General features: G+C 45.7%; 1 protein-coding gene across 5 annotated transcripts in view; it reads right to left on the bottom strand.

The window, feature by feature from the left end:
- The window catches only part of erc2 (ELKS/RAB6-interacting/CAST family member 2), a 72661-nt gene extending 56032 nt beyond the window's left edge, over positions 1-16629 (bottom strand). For all 5 annotated transcript variants that reach the window (XM_070549409.1, XM_070549410.1, XM_070549412.1 and 2 more), the window contains exons 1-2: positions 16484-16629; positions 1402-2202 (exon numbers count right to left, since the gene is read on the bottom strand). In XM_070549409.1, the coding sequence (XP_070405510.1) occupies positions 1402-2073 (672 nt within the window). In that variant the 5' untranslated portion in view covers positions 2074-2202; positions 16484-16629. The remainder of the gene's footprint in view (positions 1-1401; positions 2203-16483) is intronic.
- Between the last annotated feature and the right edge of the window lie 6853 nt (positions 16630-23482).

The raw sequence follows: 23482 nt of genomic DNA, 5'->3' as shown, positions 1-23482 counted from the left end.
GACCTGCATTTCAGAGTTGGAAGGATCTCCATGGTCAAATCAGATGCAGACCTGACGACATTCCTTATCTACGAGTATGTCTTTGAAATATAAACATGATGTATGAAATAAAATTTAAAAAGCAATAAAGTCATAATAAATAAATGAATAACTGCATGATCTGAGAATACAACAATGTGTTTTAGCTCTAATGAACAAGAGGTGTTGCTTTCAGTGGTATCGCAGAAGCAGGGAGAGGTGCAATACGTTTTTCCGCCTCTAGGCGACGCCCTCTGAGAAAAAACTGAATATCAGCTTTAACTAAAGTCAGAATGCCTCTGGCCTTTGACTGATGACTGAAAACTGACTGATGATGTGATGCTAAAGGCTATTTTAGCAATGAGTTAAATGCATCCTATCAGTTGACAAAGTTACGTTTAAAAAATGATTTAAGAAAACCGGTCTGTAAGGATTTAATCTCATATGACTCCTGCACAAATAGCATCACGCTATGACCTCGAAGGGTGGAGTGACAGCATCAGTAATGACTAATCAGCTTGGTTCAGCATAAGATGGCAGGATTGGAGAAGACAGGCTGGTGAAAAACTGGGTTAACTTAGCATTGACATCCAAGTAATGTTCATATTGCTTCACGATCACCCGGCCTGTCTCAAATAAATAAAGGGAAACTCTGATGACGTCACCTTCCTACTAGATCAGGACGCTCAGGGAGTGAACCACTACTAATCCTAGAGGTGACGTTTACACAGAGAGAACATTGTTCTCACTAAATGCTAAATTAGCTGGTTTTTTATCGCCTGTATTTCCCAAAGAGACGATCAGAGTCAGAAACACAAACAGAAAAAAAATAAAATAAAAGAGGCAAACAAAGACAGACAGGAAGTGTTTAAGTGTCCTTGACATTTGTCTTTGGGCCCTGTTCCCACTCTTGTCAGTAAGTGATTTAACTGGGCCACGACTCCACCCACACACTGAGGTAAGCAAAAAAATCCTTTTGACATGTCTTCCTTTGGGAACAATCTGCTGAATCTGTGAAAATAAACTAAAACTTTGCTATATTGAGCTCAGGCTGTTCAATACAGCTTGAGTTTCACTTCTTTACAAATATCTGAAAACTTAGATTTAATCTATACTGTTGACAACTCTAAAGGGTTTGTGTTTCCTGTGGTTAGAAGAACTCTGAATCCACGTGAGTGTAACAGGTATTACACATATAATAATCTCTTTCCAGAAAGGTTTTCATTCATCTTGAGAAACACATCTGACTTCAATCAATGCAGAGGAAGACAGAGCACGATGAAAGATCTGAACAGAAATGCAGATGGACAAGCAGCAGCTTGCAGTAAAATGTGGATTATGAACGCTTAGAGGATGGAAGAAAGGAAGGGAGGGGTTTCTCACCTGATTCTCCTCATGAGTGACCCTCATCTGTTCTTTAAGGATTGACGTCCGAGCCGCCTCCTCTTTTCTCATTATCCTCTCCTTCTTCAGTTCGGGACTCCAGAAACTCTTGATGCTGTTGGTGGAAGATCCCAACTTACTTTCCTTCAGGTCAAGCTCCCGTCGCAGCAGCTCGTTCTCCCTCTGCATCTCCCTGAGCTGGGCCTGCATCTCCAGCAGCTCCCCACCGCTGCCCCGCACAGCCTGTCTCAGGAGAGCGGAGGGCACCCCCTGGTGGTGGTGGGGGTGCAGCATGGAGAGGGAGCCCAGGTCACTGTAAGACAGAAGGTCAGCATGCGGCAGCCCCACCGAGGCAATGTTGGGGCTGCTTCCCATGGCTGTGCAGCGGCCCCCATACATGGCCCGGCTGGTGGCGCGACCCAGCGTCATGGTTCCCTTTGGGTAAGTGGCAGTGGAGCCCACGCCCTCATGGTCACTCAGGTACATGGGCCCTGAAGTAGCGTAAGCAGCGTTGAGGGACTGGATGTTCTCCATGGAGAGCGTCTTACCCCCGCCACCACCCCCGCTCCCGCTGTGAGCCCTACGGTGGCCCAGCCTGGGGGACCTAGGAAGGCGTGGGGACCGTACAGGGCTGCTCTCTACATGACCTACAGCTCTGGCACTGCCGTACATGTCCTGTGATTCAACGTTGAGTAGCCACCGGAGGGTCCTTAACAGGGGCGTGGTGAAATCAGATGGCTCTGACTCTTTGAAGGAAATATGGATGACTCATTTCGCATCTGAAAGGTTGGAAAGTCAGATCTGAGGAAACAGAGAAAAGTATTCTGTCAAAAAAAAATAACCATTTAAATAAAAAATACATAATAGTTCCTGTTACACTGCACATCAGGAAGCCTGGATTTCTCCGCTTATGTGGTTCAGTTTGCACACAGCATGCAGAATTCTTCAAACATAATTTCAGATGCCCCACTGGTCAAATAAATCAAAATAACACTTAAGGTACAACTTTACAACCCCACTTTTCATCCCACATCACATTTCTCTTCTTTGACAGTGATAGCTGATTGCTTTGTGTCAGAGCAAACAAAGATATCCACCCAACATGTATCAAGTGTCAGAGAGCTTGTTCTATAAGAGCTCATCAGCAAAAACATGCAGCCTGACATTTAATCACTTTGGTGCACTTCGATTATAAATTAACCACAATGAGGTGTTTTTAAAGCTCACATTCTGTGCATAAAGTAATAATGTAAAAAAAATAGATTTCACTAGAATTTTGTGCATGTGTGATTTTCAGCTAATCAACTCTTCTCCTGAGGAAATAAAAAATGTTCAACATAACCCTTAATAAAAAACAGAAGAATCACCATTTGAATAAAGTAGAAACAAACTGCAGCCATCAGTAATGAATAACATAAATTAATTTTTGTTATTAAAAATAAAATCATAAAAAGCTACTGAAGAGGAAATATTGACTTTCTACAAAAAATTTTTTACTGATCAGTAACATACATTTTTTAAATATTTCCACATAAATAAGTGGCATTACAGTTAAATTAGGGCATGTCGATAACAAATACATTTAGTTATTTCACACTAATTGATCTAGTAACTACAATCCAGAGTAACACTTTAAGAAGACCACAGCTACAAGTGCTGAAAGCAGACTGCAGCGCTGGCATGTCAGCTTCACATTAGGGACCAGACCGGCATTCTGAAGTTGCAAGTGCGGTATTTTGGCCAAAGAGGGTGGTGGAGGTCTTACCCCCAAATTCCACTACCTCCGCTCCGCTCCGACACGAACGCCGGAGCAAAATCGGTCCCATTGTAGTCAATCAGAGCAATTCCACTACTGCGGCCATGCTCCGGCAGTGCAGCGCCATGCGCCGCCCTCTGTTCCGGCGTCCGGCAAAAATAGAATCAATCCTATTTTCGCCGGACGCCGGAGCACCTCCGCAGTAAATGGACAGAAATCACAACTCCCCAACAGGAAAAGGAGCAAGCACAATTTCCGTTTTTCACAATAAATCGATAAACAAAAGGCGTTTTTTGTTTCATATGCATAGGTTTAACAACTTTTAACAACTATCAATGGCGGCTGAAGTTTAAATGCACAAAATTAAGCCATAAATACAGTTTCTACTATCAAAGGAGTCACACTTTGTTGATCCAAACACTGCTGATCTCTCAACACAAATGATGGGCAGATTAAACAGTTCATGCCGATGCTTCTCCCACACAACGGGTGTTTGGATCTAACTTCTGCGTTTATTGCTCGGACTGTATCGCAAGATCTCGAAAATCCTGCGCATGCTTGTTTGCCCACCTCAGGTCTCCGCACCAGAGCTGAGCCGTTGTAGAGTGGGTAGCAGTAAAATTTGAGTTCGGAAGCGAGCGGCTGCGGAAGGCGGGGGCGGACCGGACCGGAGCGGAGCGGAGCGGAGGTAGTGGAATTTGGGGGTTAGGGACATTTCATGAACCCTGTAAAGGGTCATTTTTAGCACCAACTGACTCAAGAAAGTGATTTAAAAGTATGAAAAAGTTGCATAGTTTCCCTTTAAATCAGCATGTGGTAGCGTGGTGCTGACAAGCAAGGATTCAAACACATTTTTTCACCTAAGAATATTACATATAATTAACATGTTTGTAACACTTTGGCATTAGCTTAAAACACATACACACCAACTAATCACAAGATCAGTAACATAACATTACAAGGAGGCTCATAAGTGAAAAGCTACTACAGGAACCTGGACGCCCAAGCAGGGAGTCGTCAGCATTTTGTTAACACAATATTGATGCTTGAAAACAGAAATACAGACACATTGGAAAATAGGGGGAGGTCATTGCTTAAAAAACCAGAGGCGTATTTTAGACAGACATCATATGCTACCGTTGTATTTTGCCCTCATTCTGCCATCTTTGCATGAGCTGCTTTTTAAAAACTCCACCATGCGTTTAACCATCACAAAGAGTATAGGCGTGCATAGATGACACAAACTAAATAATCTGAATAAAAGTCTTCATCTTCATCTTCGTCTTCCTCCGCTTATCCGGGTCCGGGTCACGGGGGCAGCATCCCAGCTTGGGAGCTCCAGACCGTCCTCTCCCCGGCTACCTCCACCAGCGTCCGCATCACTGCAGATGTTGAACCAATCCGCCTGTCGATCTCCCGATCCCTCCTACCCTCACTCGTGAACAAGACCCCGAGATACTTAAACTCCTCCACTTGAGGTAGGACCTCTCCCCTGACCCGGAGGTGGCAAGCCACCCTTTCCCGGTCGAGAACCATGGTCTCAGATTTGGAGGTGCTGATCCTCATCCCAGCCGCTTCACACTCGGCCGTGAACCTACCCAGCAAGAGCTGAAGGTCAGAGCTGGATGAAGCTAGGAGGACCACATCATCCGCAAAAAGCAGAGATGAGAATCTCCTGCCACCAAACTCGACACACTCCACACCACGGCTGTGCCTAGAAATTCTGTCCATAAAGGTAATGAACAGAACCAGTGACAAAGGGCAGCCCTGGCGGAGTCCAACCCTCACTGGGAACAGGTCTGACTTACTACCGGCTATGCGGACCAAACTCACGCTCCTCTGGTAAAGGGACTGAATGGCCCTTAACAGAAAGCTACCCACCCATTACTCCTGGAGCGTCCCCCACAGGGTGCCCCTGGGGACACGGTCATAAGCCTTCTCCAAATCCACAAAACACGTGGATTGGTTGGGCAAACTCCCATGCCCCCTCCATCACCCTTGCAAGGGTATAGAGCTGGTCCACAGTTCCACGGCCAGGACGAAAACCACAATGCTCCTCCTCTATCTGAGATTCAACTATCGATCGGACCCTCCTCTCCAGTACCTTGGAGTAGACCTTTCCAGGGAGGCTGAGGAGTGTGATCCCCCTATAGTTGGAACACACCCTCAGGTCACCCTTCTTAAGATGGGGACCACCAGCCCGGTCTGCCACTCCACAGGAACTGCCCCCGATGACCACGCAATGTTGCAGAGACGTGTCAACCACGACAGCCCTACAACATCCATAGCCTTGAGATACCCAGGACGAACCTCATCCGCCACCGGGGCTCCGCCGCTGTGTAGATGGTTGACTACCTCAGCAACTTCTGCCCCTGAGATTGGGCAGTCCATCCCCAGGTCTCTCGGCTCTGGTTCCTCCTCGGAATGCGCATAGGTGGGATTGAGGAGCTCCTCAAAGTATTCCTTCCACCGTCCGACTATAGCCCCAGTTGACGTCAGCAGCTCCACATCCCCTCTGTAAACGGTGTGAGTGAGTTGCTGCCTTCCTCTCCTGAGGCACCGGACAGTTTGCCAGAACCTCTTTGGAGCTGATCGATAGTCTTTCTCCATGGCCTCACCAAACTCCTTCCACGCCCGAGATTTTGCCTTGGCAACTGCCACTGATGCACCCCGCTTGGCTATCCGGTACATGTCTGCTGCCTTCGGAGACCCACAGACGAGCCACGCCCTGTAGGCCTCCTTCTTCAGCCTGACGGCTCCCCGTACCTCTGGTGTCCACCAGCGGGTACGGGGGTTGCCACCACGACTGGCACTGGCCATCTTGCGACCACAGCTAGCAACAGCCGCCTCAACAATCGTAGAGTGGAACAAGGCCCACTCGGAGTCAATGTCCCCCACTGCTCTCGGGACGCGGTCAAAGCTCTGCCGGAGGTGGGAGTTGAAGACCAATAAAAATAGTGAATAAAAGTATTGTTCAGTAATATTATTGTGATTGTGTTTGTATCATGGAAATCAAAATTTAAAACACTTTTTATCAATAACACAGCCCTGTTTTAGTAAAGGTTTTCATTTTAAGGCAAAGGAACATAGAGACTTGTTGCTGACATGTACAGTTTAAACAAATGAATGACCTATCTCTGACAATAAATAGTTCCTTTTCTCCTAAATATTAATTCTAGACCTCTTAATCTGATGAATTGTTTCTTTCCAGTTGGACTTCTGCAGGTGCGTCCTGTACCCTAGAGCTGTTTAATACTACGTTGGATATTTCATGACAAAGTAATCTGTAATCAGGTGTTATTTTGGGGGAAAATGTCACCATTTTATTTTTTCCTATAACTTTACAGCAAATATTTAAATCAGGAACGCGTGCTGTGTTTTTTGCTTTCAGAGGAAAACTAGTAACATCAGAATCTGATTGTCAATTTGCAAAAACATGACGTTAAATTCTCTGCAAAGGGTGCATTTCTTGTGTTCAGTATACACACTGAGAAGTTCAAATAAAAATCATTATTGACAGACACTTCACATAAAAGCGCCTAAAGAACAAGTCAAAAGGTCGATTTCTGCAGCGCCCTTATAAACTCAGATAAAAAGCCACAAACACTCGTCTGTTTACAGTGTGACCGTAAAGAGGTCTGAACTCTGCACATCCTCACCTGAACAGGTACAGTTTTCATTACTGAAGCAGAATGAATTAAATCACAAACTATTACTTTTACACTTATTCTTTCAAGTAATGAACATATAATGTTAACAGGAAGGCTGAAGATCCCAACCAAGAAAGACTTCAGCCACCCTGGTAATCAAAATTGCAAGAATTTGAGTTTTAAAATAGAATCCAGCCTAGAAAGGAACATAAATTATCTATGAGACTTAATTTTTAATGATGTAATAATGGGTGGAACATTTCAAAGGCTCAAAATGATCTCCATACCTGATTTACTGAATCTCAGCATGTCATTTTTATGTTTTGCTTGATATTTTTAGGTTAAATTTACAAAAAATATTAAGAAGACAGAGACTAACTGGGATTGTTTATTCTGCAGGGATAAATGAAATTGGACCTGTTGAGGAGTAAAAAGAATGTCTTTCTCCTCTGTCTGATGACGCTTCTTATTCTGTCGCCATGGTGACTGTCTGGGCTAACACCGATAAGCCACCTAAGGCGTGTGACATAGACGATGGCACAAGTCTCGAAATATCTGTGGAAAATTTTGCCAATTATAGAGACGGTGACAAGTTTAAGGCATCGGCGTTTGTCTAAAGGTTTTCATTCATTTACTTTAAGGGACAAAGAGAGACAGATCCTGGCAGAGAGACGCGTCAATACGTGTCTGTGATGTAGACGATTCAGTAAGACTGGATGACGCCAGCCCTCAGCTGCACCCACAGATGCATCATCTGTAAGGAAAACGCTGGGGCCATCACTGCAGCTTTTAAGTAACAGGTGTCCACACAAATAATGAATTTGATAAACGACAACTTGGAGATTTTAGTTTAAAGTAACGGTCGCATTTTAAATAGTTTTTATGAGCCAGTGGTGCTAAGACGACCCTTTACGGGGTGAAGGAATAGTCTCTCAGCCCCTTCTTGTGGAGAGAATATCACGCCTCCAAGTCTCGCAAAGTCACGTTTCTCACTAGAAGCAGTAACGCTTGACGGCAGTCCATGCTGAGGCCTCAGAACCACAGCTGATAAGTCCCTGATTTTGGCTGGAAACATCTGTATTTTACCCATTTACTGCCATCTTCCACGGCTGTAGGCGAAACGGTCCACGCGCAACACCCCACCATTTCCACCCGCCCCGCCACTGATGGAAAAATTCCTAGAGGAAACACTGTCTTCCTGTATTATTTTCCCAGAAATAGTTCTTGCACACCCCCACTACACTACACCTTCCCTGATGGAACATTTCTCTTATTTTCAAATCCAGAACTTGACAAGTATGTTGAGAATAGACAAGCTAGAGATGTTTGGCATTTATGGTGTCGTGTTTACCATGGCGGAGTCTCAGATGAAACAAAGGAAACCTTTATCTGATGAAGATAAGAAGAGAAAAAGAGCGTCTGACTGAAAGTCAACATAGGGAAGCAGGAGCTCAGAGACAAAGGATTCAAACGGGATGCAGACCTCACGATCATGCTGTTGCACTGCAACTTATCAGGACGACAGTGGCAGAAGAGTTAGGTGCCCGCCCCGTAACCAGAGGGTTGCAGGTTTGAGCCCCTTCTGATGTGTTCTTGGGAAAGACACTTAACCTGCCCACCTTGCCTGGTGGTCAAAGGGACTGGTGGCACCAGTATATCGCAGCCTCGCCCCAGAGCAGATGTGGCCACATTGTAGCTCATCACCACCAGTGTGTGTGTGCGTGTGTGCGTGTGTGTGTGCGCGTGCGTGCGTGCGTGCGTGTGTGTGTGTGTGTGTGTGTGTGTGTGTGTGTGTGTGTGTGTGTGTGTGTGTGTGTGTGTGTGTGTGTGTGTGTGTGTGTGTGTGTGTGTGTGTGTGTGTGTGTGTGTGTGTGTGTGTGTGCATTTTATATTTGGTCAGCTGGTCTGAAAGCACGAATGTGCAGCGAAGAGGAGGGGAAAAACATTTGTTTTCAATTGTCCGTAATTGAAAGCGGAAACATAGGGGGTGTCGCAAAATATTTAACCCCAAATTATGAGCAATGTCAAGTCAATTTAAGGATATTTCTCTATGTCAAGGCACCTGGCCTTGCTTTCGAGGACACTGTCCTTCCTTGGTCAAAGAAAACGGTTAAATGGAACAGACTTGCATCACATGCCTTGCTTTTATGTGTGTTATATGTTTTTAGCTTTATATTTTACTCCTATGCTGTCTTTGTTGTTGTGTGTGAGTCTTTCCCTCTCCTGTTCGGCACTTTGGTTAGCTGCCACGCTATTTTTAAATGTGCTGTATAAATATACTGGTGCGGTTTGGTACGGTACGTGACAGCGGCTTCCACGGCGGTCACGTCACGTCACGTGACTCAGGAGATAACGTTACATTTTATACGTATAAGTTTCAATATAAATATATAACCAGTGTTTTTAAATTGTGTATTGATTTCATCGTCGTCGTCGTCTTCGTCTTCCTCCGCTTATCCGGGTCCGGGTCGCGGGGGCAGCATCCCAATTAGGGAGCTCCAGGCCGTCCTCTCCCCGGCCTTGTCCACCAGCTCCTCCGGCAGGACCCCAAGGCGTTCCCGGACCAGATTGGAGATGTAACCTCTCCAACGTGTCCTGGGTCGACCCGGGGGCCTTCTGCCGGCAGGACATGCCCGAAACACCTCCCCGGGGAGGCGTCCAGGAGGCATCCTGACCAGATGCCCAAACCACCTCAACTGGCTCCTTTCAATCCGGAGGAGCAGCGGTTCTACTCCGAGTCCCTCCCGAATGTCCGAGCTCCTCACCCTATCTCTAAGGCTGAGCCCGGCCACCCTACGGAGGAAACTCATTTCGGCCGCTTGTATCCGCGATCTCGTTCTTTCGGTCATTACCCAAAGCTCATGCCCATAGGTGAGGATTGGGACGTAGATCGACCGGTAAATCGAGAGCCTGGCTTTCTGGCTCAGCTCCCTCTTCCCCACGACAGATCGGCTCAGCGTCCGCATCACTGCAGACGCCGAACCAATCCGCCTGTCGATCTCCCGATCCCTCCTACCCTCACTCGTGAACAAGACCCCGAGATACTTAAACTCCTCCACTTGAGGTAGGACCTCTCCCCCGACCCGGAGGTGGCAAGCCACCCTTTTCCGGTCGAGAACCATGGTCTCAGATTTGGAGGTGCTGATCCTCATCCCAGCCGCTTCACATTCGGCCGCGAACCTACCCAGCAAGAGCTGAAGGTCAGAGCTGGATGAAGCTAGGAGAACCACATCATCCGCAAAAAGCAGAGACGAGATTCTCCTGCCACCAAACTCGACACACTCCACACCACGGCTGCGTCTAGAAATTCTGTCCATAAAAGTGATGAACAGAACCGGTGACAAAGGGCAGCCCTGGCGGAGTCCAACCCTCACTGGGAACAGGTCCGACTTACTACCGGCTATGCGGACCAAACTCACGCTCCTCTGGTAAAGGGACTGAATGGCCCTTAACAGAAAGCCACCCACCCCATACTCCTGGAGCGTCCCCCACAGGGTGCCCCTGGGGACACGGTCATAAGCCTTCTCCAAATCCACAAAGCACATGTGGATTGGTTGGGCAAACTCCCATGCCCCCTCCATCACCCTTGCAAGGGTATAGAGCTGGTCCACAGTTCCACGGCCAGGACGAAAACCACATTGCTCCTCCTCTATCTGAGATTCAACTATCGATCGGACCCTCCTCTCCAATACCTTGGAGTAGACCTTTCCAGGGAGGCTGAGGAGTGTGATCCCCCTATAGTTGGAACACACCCTCAGGTCACCCTTCTTAAAGATGGGGACCACCACCCCGGTCTGCCACTCCCTAGGAACTGCCCCCGATGACCACGCAATGTTGTAGAGACGTGTCAACCATGACAGCCCTACAACATCCATAGCCTTGAGATACCCAGGACGAACCTCATCCGCCCCCGGGGCTCCGCCGCTGTGTAGTTGTTTGACTACCTCAGCAACTTCTGCCCCCGAGATCGGACAGTCCATCCCCAGGCCTCCCAGCTCTGGTTCCTCCTCGGAATGCGCATTGGTGGGATTGAGGAGCTCCTCAAAGTATTCCTTCCACCATCCGACTATAGCCTCAGTTGACGTCAGCAGCTCCCCATCCCCACTGTAAACAGTGTGAGCGAGTTGCTGCCTTCCTCTCCTGAGGCGCCGGACAGTTTGCCAGAACCTCTTTGGAGCTGATCGATAGTCTTTCTCCATGGCCTCACCAAACTCCTCCCACGCCCGAGATTTTGCCTCGGCAACTGCCACTGCTGCACCCCGCTTGGCTATCCGGTACCTGTCTGCTGCCTCCGGAGACCCACAGACCAGCCACGCCCTGTAGGCCTCCTTCTTCAGCCTGACGGCTCCCCGAACCTCTGGTGTCCACCAGCGGGTACGGGGGTTGCCACCACGACTGGCACCGGCCACCTTACGACCACAGCTAACAACAGCCGCCTCGACAATCGCAGAGTGGAACAAGGCCCACTCGGACTCAATGTCCCCCACTGCTCTCGGGATGTGGTCAAAGCTCTGCCGGAGGTGGGAGTTGAAGACCGTCTTGACAGGTTCTTCTGCCAGGCGTTCCCAGCAGACCCTCACTATGCGTTTGGGTCTGCCAGGTCTACGCGGCATGTTCCCTTGCCATCTGATCCAACTCACCACCAGGTGGTGATCAGTTGACAGCTCCGCCCCTCTCTTCACTCGGGTGTCCAAAACATACGGCCGCAGGTCAGATGATACGACTACAAAATCTATCATCGACCTGTGACCTAGGCTGCCCTGGTACCAAGTGTACCGGTGGGCATCCTTATGTTCGAACATGGTGTTCGTTATGGCCAAACTGCGGCTTGCACAGAAGTCCAATAACAAAACACCGCTCGAGTTCTGATCAGGTGGGCCGTTCCTCCCAATCACACCCCTCCAGGTCAAGCTGTCATTGCCCACGTGAGCATTGAAGTCCCCCAGCAGGACAATGGAGTCCCCTGATGGAGCACTATCTAGCACTCGTCCCAGGGACTCCAAAAAGGGTGGGTACTCTGAACTGATATTTGGCCCATAAGCACAAACAACAGTCAGGACCCGTTCCCCGACCCGAAGGCGCAAGGAAGCTACCCTTTTGTCCCCCGGGGTAAACCCCAACACACAGGCAGAGAGTCTCGGGGCTAACAAAAAGCCAACCCCAGCCCTCCGCCTCTCACCCGGAGCAACTCCAGCAAAGTAGAGTGTCCAACCCCTCTCCAGGTCTCGGGTTCCAGAGCCAATGCTATGTGTCGAGGTGAGTCCGACTATATCTAGCCGGTACCGCTCAACCTCTGCCACAAGCTCCGGCTCCTTCCCCGCCAGCGAGGTGACGTTCCATGTCCCAAAAACTAGTTTTCTTGTCCGGGGATTGGACCGCCAAGGCTCCCGCCTTGGTCTGCCACCCGATTCACATTGCACCGGACCCTTCATGTTCCTCCTGCGGGTGGTGGGTCCACAGTTGGACGAGCCCATGTATCCGGTTCGGGCTGGGCCCGGCCGGGCCCCATGGGCGAAAGCCCGGCCACCAGGCGCTCGCTCACGGGCCCCAACCCCAGGCCTGGCTCCAGGGTGGGACCCCGGTAACCCTCCGGGCCGGGTACTCCGACTCTTCGTTTTAACCGCCATGAAAGATCCTTCGAACCGTTCTTTGTCTCACCCTTCACCTAAGACCAATTTGTCATGGGAGACCCTACCAGGGGCACTAAGTGCCCCAGACAACATAGCTCCTAGGATCATTAGGGCACTCAAACTCCTCCACCACGATAAGGTGACGGTTCAAGGAGGAGTGTGTATGGTTAGTTACTTATTAGTTGCAGCTTCGGTGGCTAGCGGGTAGTAACTCGCTTATTTATTTAATTTAACAAATGTGTATTGATTTGTTAAATTAAATAAATAAGCGAGTTACTACCCGCTAGCCACCGAAGCTGCAACTAATAAGTAACTAACCAACCATAGATAACATATTTGGATCTAAAAATAAACATTCCTTTGAATTCCCTCGTCTGAGGAATAACAATAACTTTGGTACAAAGTAGCATTGTTTTTATGATACTATAACATCAGTTTACTATCAAAGAGCATTTAGCAAAGAGCTACTCACTCAAAAACATCGAAGTAGTTAGATCTGAAGAATTTTTCAATGAGACAAAAAAATAAGTTTTTGAATGCAACGGTAGTGTTGATAAATCAGAGCAATATGTCAAATTAAATATCCTTTGATAAATCTCTGAGTCGTTGTTTGTCAGCTTTTGTTTGCATCACCGCTGACGGACCATTGATTCAGCCCGTCCGTCTCACATGTCTTCTTGCCTTTTCTTACCAAGAAAAATGTCAATACCGCCCGCGCATTAAAGCTGACATTTTCTGTGCTATTCACTTTCAGCTGTGATTAGGTTATATAACACCAGAAACTGAAATCTCAAGGAAATGATGTAGCGGTCAAAAGGGAGGGAAGTTAGAAGAAAAGATGCCCGCTGTGTTCGGCTGCTGAGCCAATAAACCGAGGAACTGACTGCAACATCCTTTCTTCGATTCCAGCTGGGAATCTTTATGTCACATCCTCCTCCCTCATTTTTCACGGCTGTCATCTGTCCAACGGAATCTTATAATGGACAATTTCCTATTTTATTTTCAAAGTAAAACTGATTTATGACTACAGCCGAGGCAACTGTCATTTTTAAAGAAATACTGAAACCTCTGTATTAGATCTATTTCTATTTCTCTATCCTACTTTACTGCTCAGCTGGGATTAAAATGTGAATTTTTACATTTCTTACCAGAGTGTCCAGCAGTTTTAGTTTCATTAACCATTGTACCGGTGCTCTGTGGTGCATTTCTCTAAATATAGTTTTCTGCTTAGTTCAAAAACATTTGTGCTGGGGGGGAACAGCTCATCGGGTGTTACCCAGAGATCTCATTCAATCACAATGAATGAGGTAAAATCTGCTGCCACCTAGCATCTGGAGTTTGAATAGCACCCAACAAAAGAAATACAATGTTTGCAAGTAAATTCTCAGTATTGAACATGATACACTACTTTTATGGTAAATGGCCTGTATTTGTGTGGCACCTTCAAGGGTTCCACAACCCCCCAGTTCTTCACAACACAATCAGTCATTCACACATTCACATGATGGTGGGGATGAGCTATGGTGTAGCCACAGCTGCTCTGGGGCACACTTACAGAGGTGAGGCTGCCAAACACTGGCGCCACTGGTCCCTTGCCCAAGGACACAAAAGCAGAATTTCCTTCTTCTTGGAACTGGAATAGATCCTACAACCTTCTGATGACTTCTGTTCAACCCACTCTACCCACTGAGCTACTGCTGCCTTTTAGATACAGATTTGGGATCATAACACAAAATATCACGATATGTGAGCACATCGATATTTTCATACATCCCTTTGTGCTACAAATATTGACGTCTGGGTGTGATGACAATCAAATTCCTGAAATGACTTCATATCTCTCCTTTTCCCTAACTATGCTGTTGTTCTTGCATCCGTTCTGTTCTTCTGCTGAACAGAAACATTAATTTACAATCTACCAATGTTGCACTTTTTGAACTTTTTGGATAATAAGGCTGCTTTATTCTTCCCTGGCTGCACATTGCCTTTTCCTTTCACTTGCAGCTTCCTCTCCCTCTGTATTCCAGCTTTGCCAGGAGGGTTCCAGTTTAGATAACGTTTACAGACAGAAACTCAGAATAAGTGCATCAGCTGTTTTCAAATCTGCCCATTAATTAATTAATTACATTGTAAATGCTATTCATTTCAGAACTGCTAACTGCAAATAATAGAATAGAATAGAGTAGAATAGAATAGAATAGAATAAAAATCCCTTTATTGTGAATGAGAATAGTGTCACAGCAGTGATTGTGTTCATAGTAAGAATGAATAAAAGAAAACAAAATGCAGAAATAAAGAATCTAAATAAAGCGTAGCATTCCTTGATGTAATCCAGATTCCCATTCACTTTTTGTGCCAAATTGATCCTTGTGTGTAGAAATGGAAATATTTGAATAATCTTTCTCATATTATTACAAGATCTTGAAAAGCCTAACATTCAGAGTCTGAACATTTCTGCTACTAGACATTTTAGCTCCAGAGCCTTCAAATTTACTGAGATGTAGCCCATTCTATGAGGATTAACAGTGGCAGCCATTGGGCCGACTTCAGACGTACATCCAGTTATAAACATCAGAGTTTTATTCTACTCTGTCCAGTGGTTTGTACGGTATTTTGGTAACAGATAAACAAGACTGAATTCAAAGATTACTGGCAAATATTTAGGTAAAGGAGTGCAGAGATGAAAACATGCAGCACCACATTTTGCCTAATGTCTGTAACACTGAGTTACAGCATGTTTGTGCTTGCTAATGGTGCTGGGGAAGCTAGACGCAGTTCATGATCAGTGATTACTATTGAGTTTCTTTGAAATCCAGTCAGTGGCTCATGTGATATTTTGTAAGCGCGCACACACACACACACACACACACACACACACACACACACACACACACACACACACACACACACACACACACACACACACACACACACACACACACACACACTGATCAGCAGTCAGTGATAACAAGAGGCTCATAGTCTCGTACACAGTGGCCTATGGTAGACTGTCCTCCGTGGGACTGGGAGATTGGGGGTCTAAACCCGGTCGGGTCATATAAGACTTTCAAGAAAGTGATGGGGGGGGGGTATCCACCAAATAGCTGCTGAGCACATCCATGACTGCAGCTCATCGCTCCCCACGGGGATGGGTCAGATGCAGAGATGTGATTTCACCAGTGTGTGATGATGTCTAATGGGGCCTGAACTTTACAACATAATCGTGGATTTGACTTGTCACAAATGTATAAAAACAAAGAACTGAACTGATCTGCGGCTGTTCTGACATCAGTGATGCAGAAACAGAATGGGAGGATACAGATGTCCTGAAACAAAGATGTTTCCACAGGCCGGGCTCAGCCTTCATCTGTGGAGTGTTTCTATCAGGAAGCTCTGACTCTGACATTTAGAAAGACACTATGAGGAAGATCAGCAGCATGCAACAGATCCATTCTCCTCGTCATCAGCCTGACCCCTCCTCCTCCCCCCACTCGGTCCTCGTTAAATCTTAATGTGTGGCACGGAATTGGCCTGTTCTGTTCACACCACACAACCTAGATCCGGTTTAAAACCACGAAACGGGCTCAGACGGATAGCTGTCTAACAAAATTATCACCAGCATTCACGTGTTCATCCTTCACGTTCAGGCTGAACTGATGCAGCATATTGGAGGGCACGACCGTCAGACTGACAGCTCTTTGGGCCTACATGTTGGATGGCTCCAGCGCGGAGAGCGTGCTCCGATCAGAAACATCAGTGACACACAAAAGCCGAGATTCAAATCTACATGTTTAAATACGGCGCTGCTCCGCGGCTTCAAAATGCAAATATCCTTCAGCCAAATCAGCTCTGGACTCGCTGTCTCTGAGCAATCACCGAATGGTTTTGTTGGACGCGCACAGCCTGTGATTTCTCCCGGCGTGTCGCTTACGAAACGCGCACATTAGAAATAAAGGCGAGCGGACGCTTTCGCGTATTCCAGGTGTTATTACTTCTGTGATGAAGAGCTGGAGGGCCTGGTGTAAAATTCAGGGAAATAAATGTACCTTCATCGATGTCAGTTCGTCTCCTTCGGCTCTGTAGACGGCATCTTGTCGCCTCCATTCAAGCCCAGCAGCCTCTCTCAGCATCCTGCGCTGTCATTGGGCAGCGGAGCGCTCCCTCTCCTCCTCCGCACGGACCGGAGCAGCATCACCACTACAGCAAGTGGCAGCTGACAGGAGGGGATGGGCGGATCAGCGCAGCCTGCTCTGAGTTTCACATCATCTCGGTGCTGAATGGGAATCCTTAATTCCCACTCACGCACAAGATGTTTGCGTTTTGCTTTCATCCCCGCTTGTGTTCAGTTTAGCACGTGACTTGAACAGGTGTTCAAACGGTGTTTTAAAGTCCACATTCTTCAGAGGACTTAAGCACATGCAGAAATAAGAAGTGCACTAACCCATACAGTCTTTCTCCCTATACAATGTCAAGTAACAGAGGTCCAAGGAAGCCTAGACATCCTTTGCCCCAGTAGCTCTCCGGGTTCTCCTAGGGAAGCTGTTCCCAGGCCAGAGAGGACATCTGATCTGTGTTTGCAGACCCAGAACACAGTGAGGTGTTCCTGGAAACCTTCCACTGTGAGGCAACCAGGAGGCATCCTCAGATGCTTACACCATATAATGCTGAGAAGCAGTGACTGTGTTTGACGCGGAGTCCAGACGGACTTAGGAGCTTTTTCAGCTGCATGAGATGCGGGGTTTGGAATTTTGATGGATCAGTAAATCAGGAGCTTTGCATTTTATTTCAGCAGCTTGTTTTCTAAAACAGACTGGAGCTATACCTTCAGTACATAAATCCATTGGTCCATCTCTCACTTCAGTCAGCCACCACTCATGAACCATCGGGGTCTTGTTCAGGAGTGAGGGAAGGATGGAGTGTGAGATCGACGGATGGATTGGTGTGGCATGCAGTGATGCGGGCATTGCACCGATCTGTCGTGGTGAAGAGAGAGCTGAGCCAGGCAAAGCTCTTGATTTACCAGTCAATCTGCGTTACTACCCTCATCTATGGTCACGAGCTTTGAGTAGTGACCGAAAGAATGAGATCACGGATACAAGTGGCCAACATGAATTTTCTCCGCATGGTGGCTGGACTCTTCCTTGGAGATAGAGTGAGAAGCTCAGTCATCCGGGAGGGGCTCGGAGTAGACTAGCAGTTGTACAAACTAGTAGTTAAATCAAAAAATGCTATGAACCACTTTAATAAATGACCAAAACATTACAAAAGCAATGAGTGATGCCATAAAACACAAGAGTATGTAATGTTGCATTATGCAATAAAAACTCTACACGTAGAATACAAATGACGCATTTCATTGGTTAAAAAAACTTTCATAAAGAAAATAAAATAAACTATAAATGTTGAGTTTTAAAAAATCACCAGTTGGTCAATTTATTAGGAAATCATTTGAGTTTTTACTTTCTGAATTTATGCAATCTATGTCTTCTAATGGAAGATGAGTCCAGCCACTCTGCAGAGGATGTTTATTTCAGCTTCTCATGTTTGTGACTTCATTTTCCAATCCCGAGGTGAGCGATGGGATGTAGATTAACTGGTCTTCGCCGGGAGGAGTCTATTCTATCCACGCTCACAAGTAAAAGACTGAGATACTTGAAGTCCTGGAGCAGTGACTCAGTCCTAAGATGAAGTTGGCAAACTACACGTTTCCTGTTCAGAACCATGGTCTCAGACTTGGTAGGTGTTGATCCTCATCCCAGCTGCTTCACACTCAGTTAAACCGTTCCAGTTCCTGTTAGAGGTCCTGACTGAACAAGGCCAATACGAAGTAAATATTAAAGTCCCACTAGTTGTCACACACACTGATGTGTGTGAAATTTGTCCTCTGCATTTGTCCCATCCATGTAGGGAGCAGTGAGCTGCAGCATTGGCTGCACTCGCAAACCATTTGGTGGTTTAACCCCCCAATCCAATCTCTTAGAGCTGAGCGTCAAGCATTGGGTACCATTTTTAAAGTCTTTGGTATCGGTGGAGTTCAGAACTTCTTACCAGCAACATGAACCTGACTTCCACTTCAGTACCTGTTTTGATTTTCTTGGTGAGACAGCAACATTAACTCAAACCTTGAAGGCCAGATGAAGGATTGTTTCACAGTTAAATGCTTGTATCCTGACAGAACTGCACTCACAGGCAAACCGACAGAGACGCTGAGTGATAGGTGAAGCTGGAAAACCAGAGCTTCCTGTCTTCTTCTGGACACATTATCTTCTCTACTGCAACCGCCTCCTTGCTCTGCTGTCTGTGATGCTGTTTAAACACAACAGACCCATTTTGTTACCATCTTGAACACGTGATATTCTTTCTCCTCGTTCACCTCATTAATGTCTGATTTATTCATTGTATAAATAACATAATAACAGAAAGATCTAAATCATGTCGCTGCAGTATCTTGTCTTACAACATCAGCCTTAATAACTCAGTGAATCGGGGTTCATTTTAATGCTCACTTTGTTATTCTTGTGGGTACTTTGTAACGATGACAAGCACCACATTTTTGGATACATTTTCAGTTCCTACCGTCGTCCTTCCCATCACATGCTGATGAGTCACCACCCTTTCCAGAGAGGTCACTGCTGGTGTTAACAACTGGTTAATGTTCAGCAACAGAGGCTCTTGCCAAGGCTTTCAGGAATGGAATGAATGAAAGCATCTCAATTACAACTTAATGGCATTACATTGGTGCCCTTGATATGAGGACATTGGGGTCAAGTCACCTTTAATAAAAGACAATAGTAAGAGACTATTAATCAATTTGTTGTATATAAGCACTTCCCTTCCCTGTCCTTGAGAATAATGGCTGAAAAAATGGTCTATAGTGTGATATTGGGTAAATAAGCTTCATCAGAGTATCATGGCTAGGCTCAGTGGTGGATAGACTGGTTAGAGGTGATAAAAAGGCAGCAGCAGAACACCATCTCCTAGTTTCAGCACGATGGAGCAGCAGAAAATCACATTTGGTGTCACCTGTCAGAGAACAGGAAACTGAGGCTATAAAACTGACCAGAATTGGATCATGCGATGCTAGAAAAAATGTTTCCTAGTCAGATGACTCCTGTTTCAGTAGCAACAATCATATAATCAGGTCAGAATTTGGTCTCATGAAAACTAATGGGCCATTCCCATCTGTACCGGGTCGGCCCGGGCCGGGTAGCCCCATTCGGCCCCAGCCTAGCCCGGTTGATTCCACACATCCTTGTCTTAAGCCCATGTGGGCTGATTCTACCCACCAATCAGAGGCTTGCTCTAATGGAAGGTGTGAATTTGCTGTCAGCAGTGGGTGTGTTGGCCCTGGTCGGCATGAAGCAGACCCCCTCGAGAAGAGGGCTGAGAATGAGCCTTGGTTGGCTGGAAAAATACCAGGCCACCCTGATATGTAAACAACCTGCGCTACCTGGCCCGGGCCGACCCGGTACAGATGGGAATGGCCCATTAGATTCATCCTGCCTTGCATCAACGGTTCAAGCTGGTGGTGGAGTAAAGGTGTAGGTGGATGTTGTTTGGCCAGTTTGGATCCCAACTGAGCCTGATTTAAACACCACAGTCTCCCTGAGTATTGTTGGTGACCTTGTCCATCCCTTTTGGACCACAGTGAACCCATCTGCATGGTGGCACAGTTTGTAGCACTGCTGCCTTGCAGTCTCCATGAAGACTGGACCTGCTTGCATGGAGTTTGCATGTCCTCCCCCAAACATGTGTGGGTTTTCTTTTTATACTCCAGATTTTTCCTCTTTACTTAAAGAGTATTAAGTATTTTCCTCAAATGTAATCAAATCAAAACAAAATAATGGCTAAAGCCGTAGAACACAAACCTGGGAAAAAATAAAGATTTAGAGGTGTGGTTCACTCATTTCATCGATACATTTGTGGAGGTCTCCAGTAGGAATAAATGCCTCGTGAATCGTACTCTGGGGAAAATAGCTCAGATACACCTGATCTGCAATGTTGATGTTTTATCTGCACATAGAACACAAGCCTGAAGAAGCTTCTGCTGTGTGGTGGAGCTGATAATGCTAACAGTTAGCTTTTACTACCCAAAATATTGTCTGCTGTATCCTGGACTAAACCAATAACAGCGTTCCCCATTGTGAGTCAAGATGGGTGAGTCCATGAATGTTGAGTGACAGTATGATGTAGATATGTCAGGCTTTTCAAATCCTAGCATTTAACTATTTTCAATCAGAAGCTAATGCAGGAGATAGGAGAGTATTTTCATGTTCAGCCTGCATAAAGAACTCAAAGTGACAAATTATAATCAAAGAGTATCATTAAAAAAGGTTTTACACTGAATCTCACCTTTGAAATCTGACTGGGCAACACATATAAATCAAATATTCCTTTATTTTGGGGCAGATTGTGTACTATTTGTGTGATTATGCTCAAAAGAGAAGCAGAACTGGAAGCTGAGCAGTAGACAGTATGTCTGGACTCAGCTATAAATCTTTGATGGAGCAAAGATTTGGCAGTGAGTCCTTCATAACACTCTTTATGGGTCATATTACTCACCAACAACATTTTAAAGGTGTAATAACCTGTTACAGCCCTCCTGGCCTAAGAATTACCAGGAGGGGCAGCACAAGTGAGGTGGGAGCAAAATAGTGGACTGAGTATTATCTTACGAGGATTTTATCAAGAAAACGTGTCTCCGTTAATAAAAGAATAATAATCAGTCCAGCAACTACGGCTCAGCATGGAGCCAGCATCTCACACTCTCTTTCTCTCATTGGCTCCAGGCGATCCTCTCCTGGCAGCTCGGGTTTCGTCAGTGGCAGGTTGAAGGTGGTGGATAGGGAAGTCTTCCCCCTCTCTCTTTGTTACTAGGAACCAGTTTCCTTTCGTCTCCCAGTGCTCCTTCCTTCTTTTCTTTCTGCAGTTGTCTTTAACGTCTCCCTCCTGTTGTTCCTTCTTCTCTTGTCCTCCCCTGTTTCCTGCCTCCCTCTCGACTTCTTTCTTTCCCTCTCTGAAGCTCCTAGTGAACTGCAGCGGCTCCCTTTTGCAGAGGCATGAGGGGTGATTCCTGATCGGCCGCAGCTGGTGTCTGCAGGCAGGCAGGTGAGGATGAGTCTCAGCGTGCTCCGCTCTGTGGTGCTGATCAGAGGTGGAAAGTAACAAATTACATTTACTCACGTTACTGTAATTGAGTAGCTTGTTTGTATATTTATACTTTTTAAGTCGTTTTCAGAGGTGGAAAGAGTACTAAAATGTCCTACTTAAGTACGAGTACCATTATTTTGATATTTTTTTACTCAAGTACAAGTAAATGTACTTGCCTAAATTTTTTCTCAAGTAAAAGTAAAAAGTATCGTAAATAAAATGTACTCAAAGTAAAAGTTACTTAGTTACATTTTTGTCAGCGTAAAGATGGTTACATCAGTGCAAAACCACTACACCAGTTCACAACACACTTGTGTGTCCACGCACACACACACAGACACACACACAGTTTGATGGAAGGATTTCTATCCAGTCAGTGAGAACAGGACGTGCACATTGATTGGACGAGGTTTTTCTAGGATTGTACGTTTCAATTATGATTAAAATTATTCTTTATTTTGAAAAAAAAACATGTTAATTTTTAGATGCCATCAGTATGTGAGGTGTCTCAATGTTCTCATGACAAAACTCTAACATGAGACTGTGCTCTAACCTGTCACTTAACAAGCTAAATGAAAATCAAACATTTTAGATGGACCATATGACAGCTGCTAACATTGGCCCTGCCCTACTTTACCTCTACATTACAGTTCCTTTATCCGTGTCCATCCTAGAGCTCCTCTCTGACCTTCATGCTTATTTAGAGCAGCTGATTTTTAAAGTTAGCAGAGTTCATCCTTGGTGGTGGGTTCACTCACTCATGTAAAGATATCGGCCAGAGGCAACATTCGTTTGAACAGCATGTGTAAATGTGTATTAAAACCTTAGATGAAAAAGGTTTTTGGATTTTGACTGCTGGAATTGTAAGAAAATCTGATGTTTGTGACTGGCGCGGGAAAAACAGAAACTAACTTCCGGTCTAAGCCCTGGGCAGCTGGTGACGTTTCACATGGAGCTCTGCTGAAACAGCTGCAGTAAACAACGCCTGACTCCTGTGTTTCTGCGGTAGCGTTATAGCAGAGAACAATGTGTCATCAATCAGATGTAGCTTCTGAAGCCTCTACTAGTCGGTCAGATTTGTTTTTTCTCTGGGATACGGCGATGAGAATGGATATTGGATTATCGGAGAAATTCAACCAAACCCCGCCAGCTGGATATCACTGCCAGAGGTGCAGATGTGTTTTAGACCGTTTGACTCAGAAGACCCGCGACCCAATTTGGACATAGAGGAGGATTCTATTCATCTTCAGAACCAAAACTGGTACCGTTTGTTTACTTTTCTTAAATATTTATTTTCTGTGCTCCACTGGGAGTTCTAAGCTGACAAGTTTTCAGCTGGTCTTAGCTCCATCATGTGTCCCAATATAGTTCAGTAAGCAAGCATAAATCTGTGGTGTAGCTGCTTTTTAAACTTTTTTTTCTTTAAAGCATTAAAAAGACATAAGTAGATGAGGAAGCAGGTACCTAGATATGAACTTTCAAGAATTAACTTACAACAATAACAAATGGCTGATGTGGCAGCAAGAAACCGCAAGCTAGCAAAGAACAATCTAACAGGAGCACTGGGGGAAAACATAGGGAGGGAAACAACCTCAAACGTCTTGATCTAAAGATGAAACAAGGAAACAGGGGTGTAAGACAGGAGGTGAGCATGGTGCTGAAGATCTGCAGAGCAAACATGGGTAGCTAAAACTTAAAGGGGATGGAAAGAGCCAGTGGAATAAAGAGCTGGGTTAAAATAAACATCATGTGGCATGTTAACTGTTAGAATCACAAACCTTCACATCTCAATCCTGGTGGTGAAAATGCAAAAAAAAAAAAAAAAAAAAAAAAAAAAAATCAGTGTTTAGATCCAAAGATTAATCTATTGTTTACTTTGAGGGTCAGTAAGTAAG

This window comes from Nothobranchius furzeri, chromosome 3, assembly GCF_043380555.1.
Source record: "Nothobranchius furzeri strain GRZ-AD chromosome 3, NfurGRZ-RIMD1, whole genome shotgun sequence".
Classification (NCBI taxonomy): Eukaryota; Metazoa; Chordata; class Actinopteri; order Cyprinodontiformes; family Nothobranchiidae; genus Nothobranchius; species Nothobranchius furzeri.
This window is presented reverse-complemented; position numbering and strand designations above follow the sequence as displayed.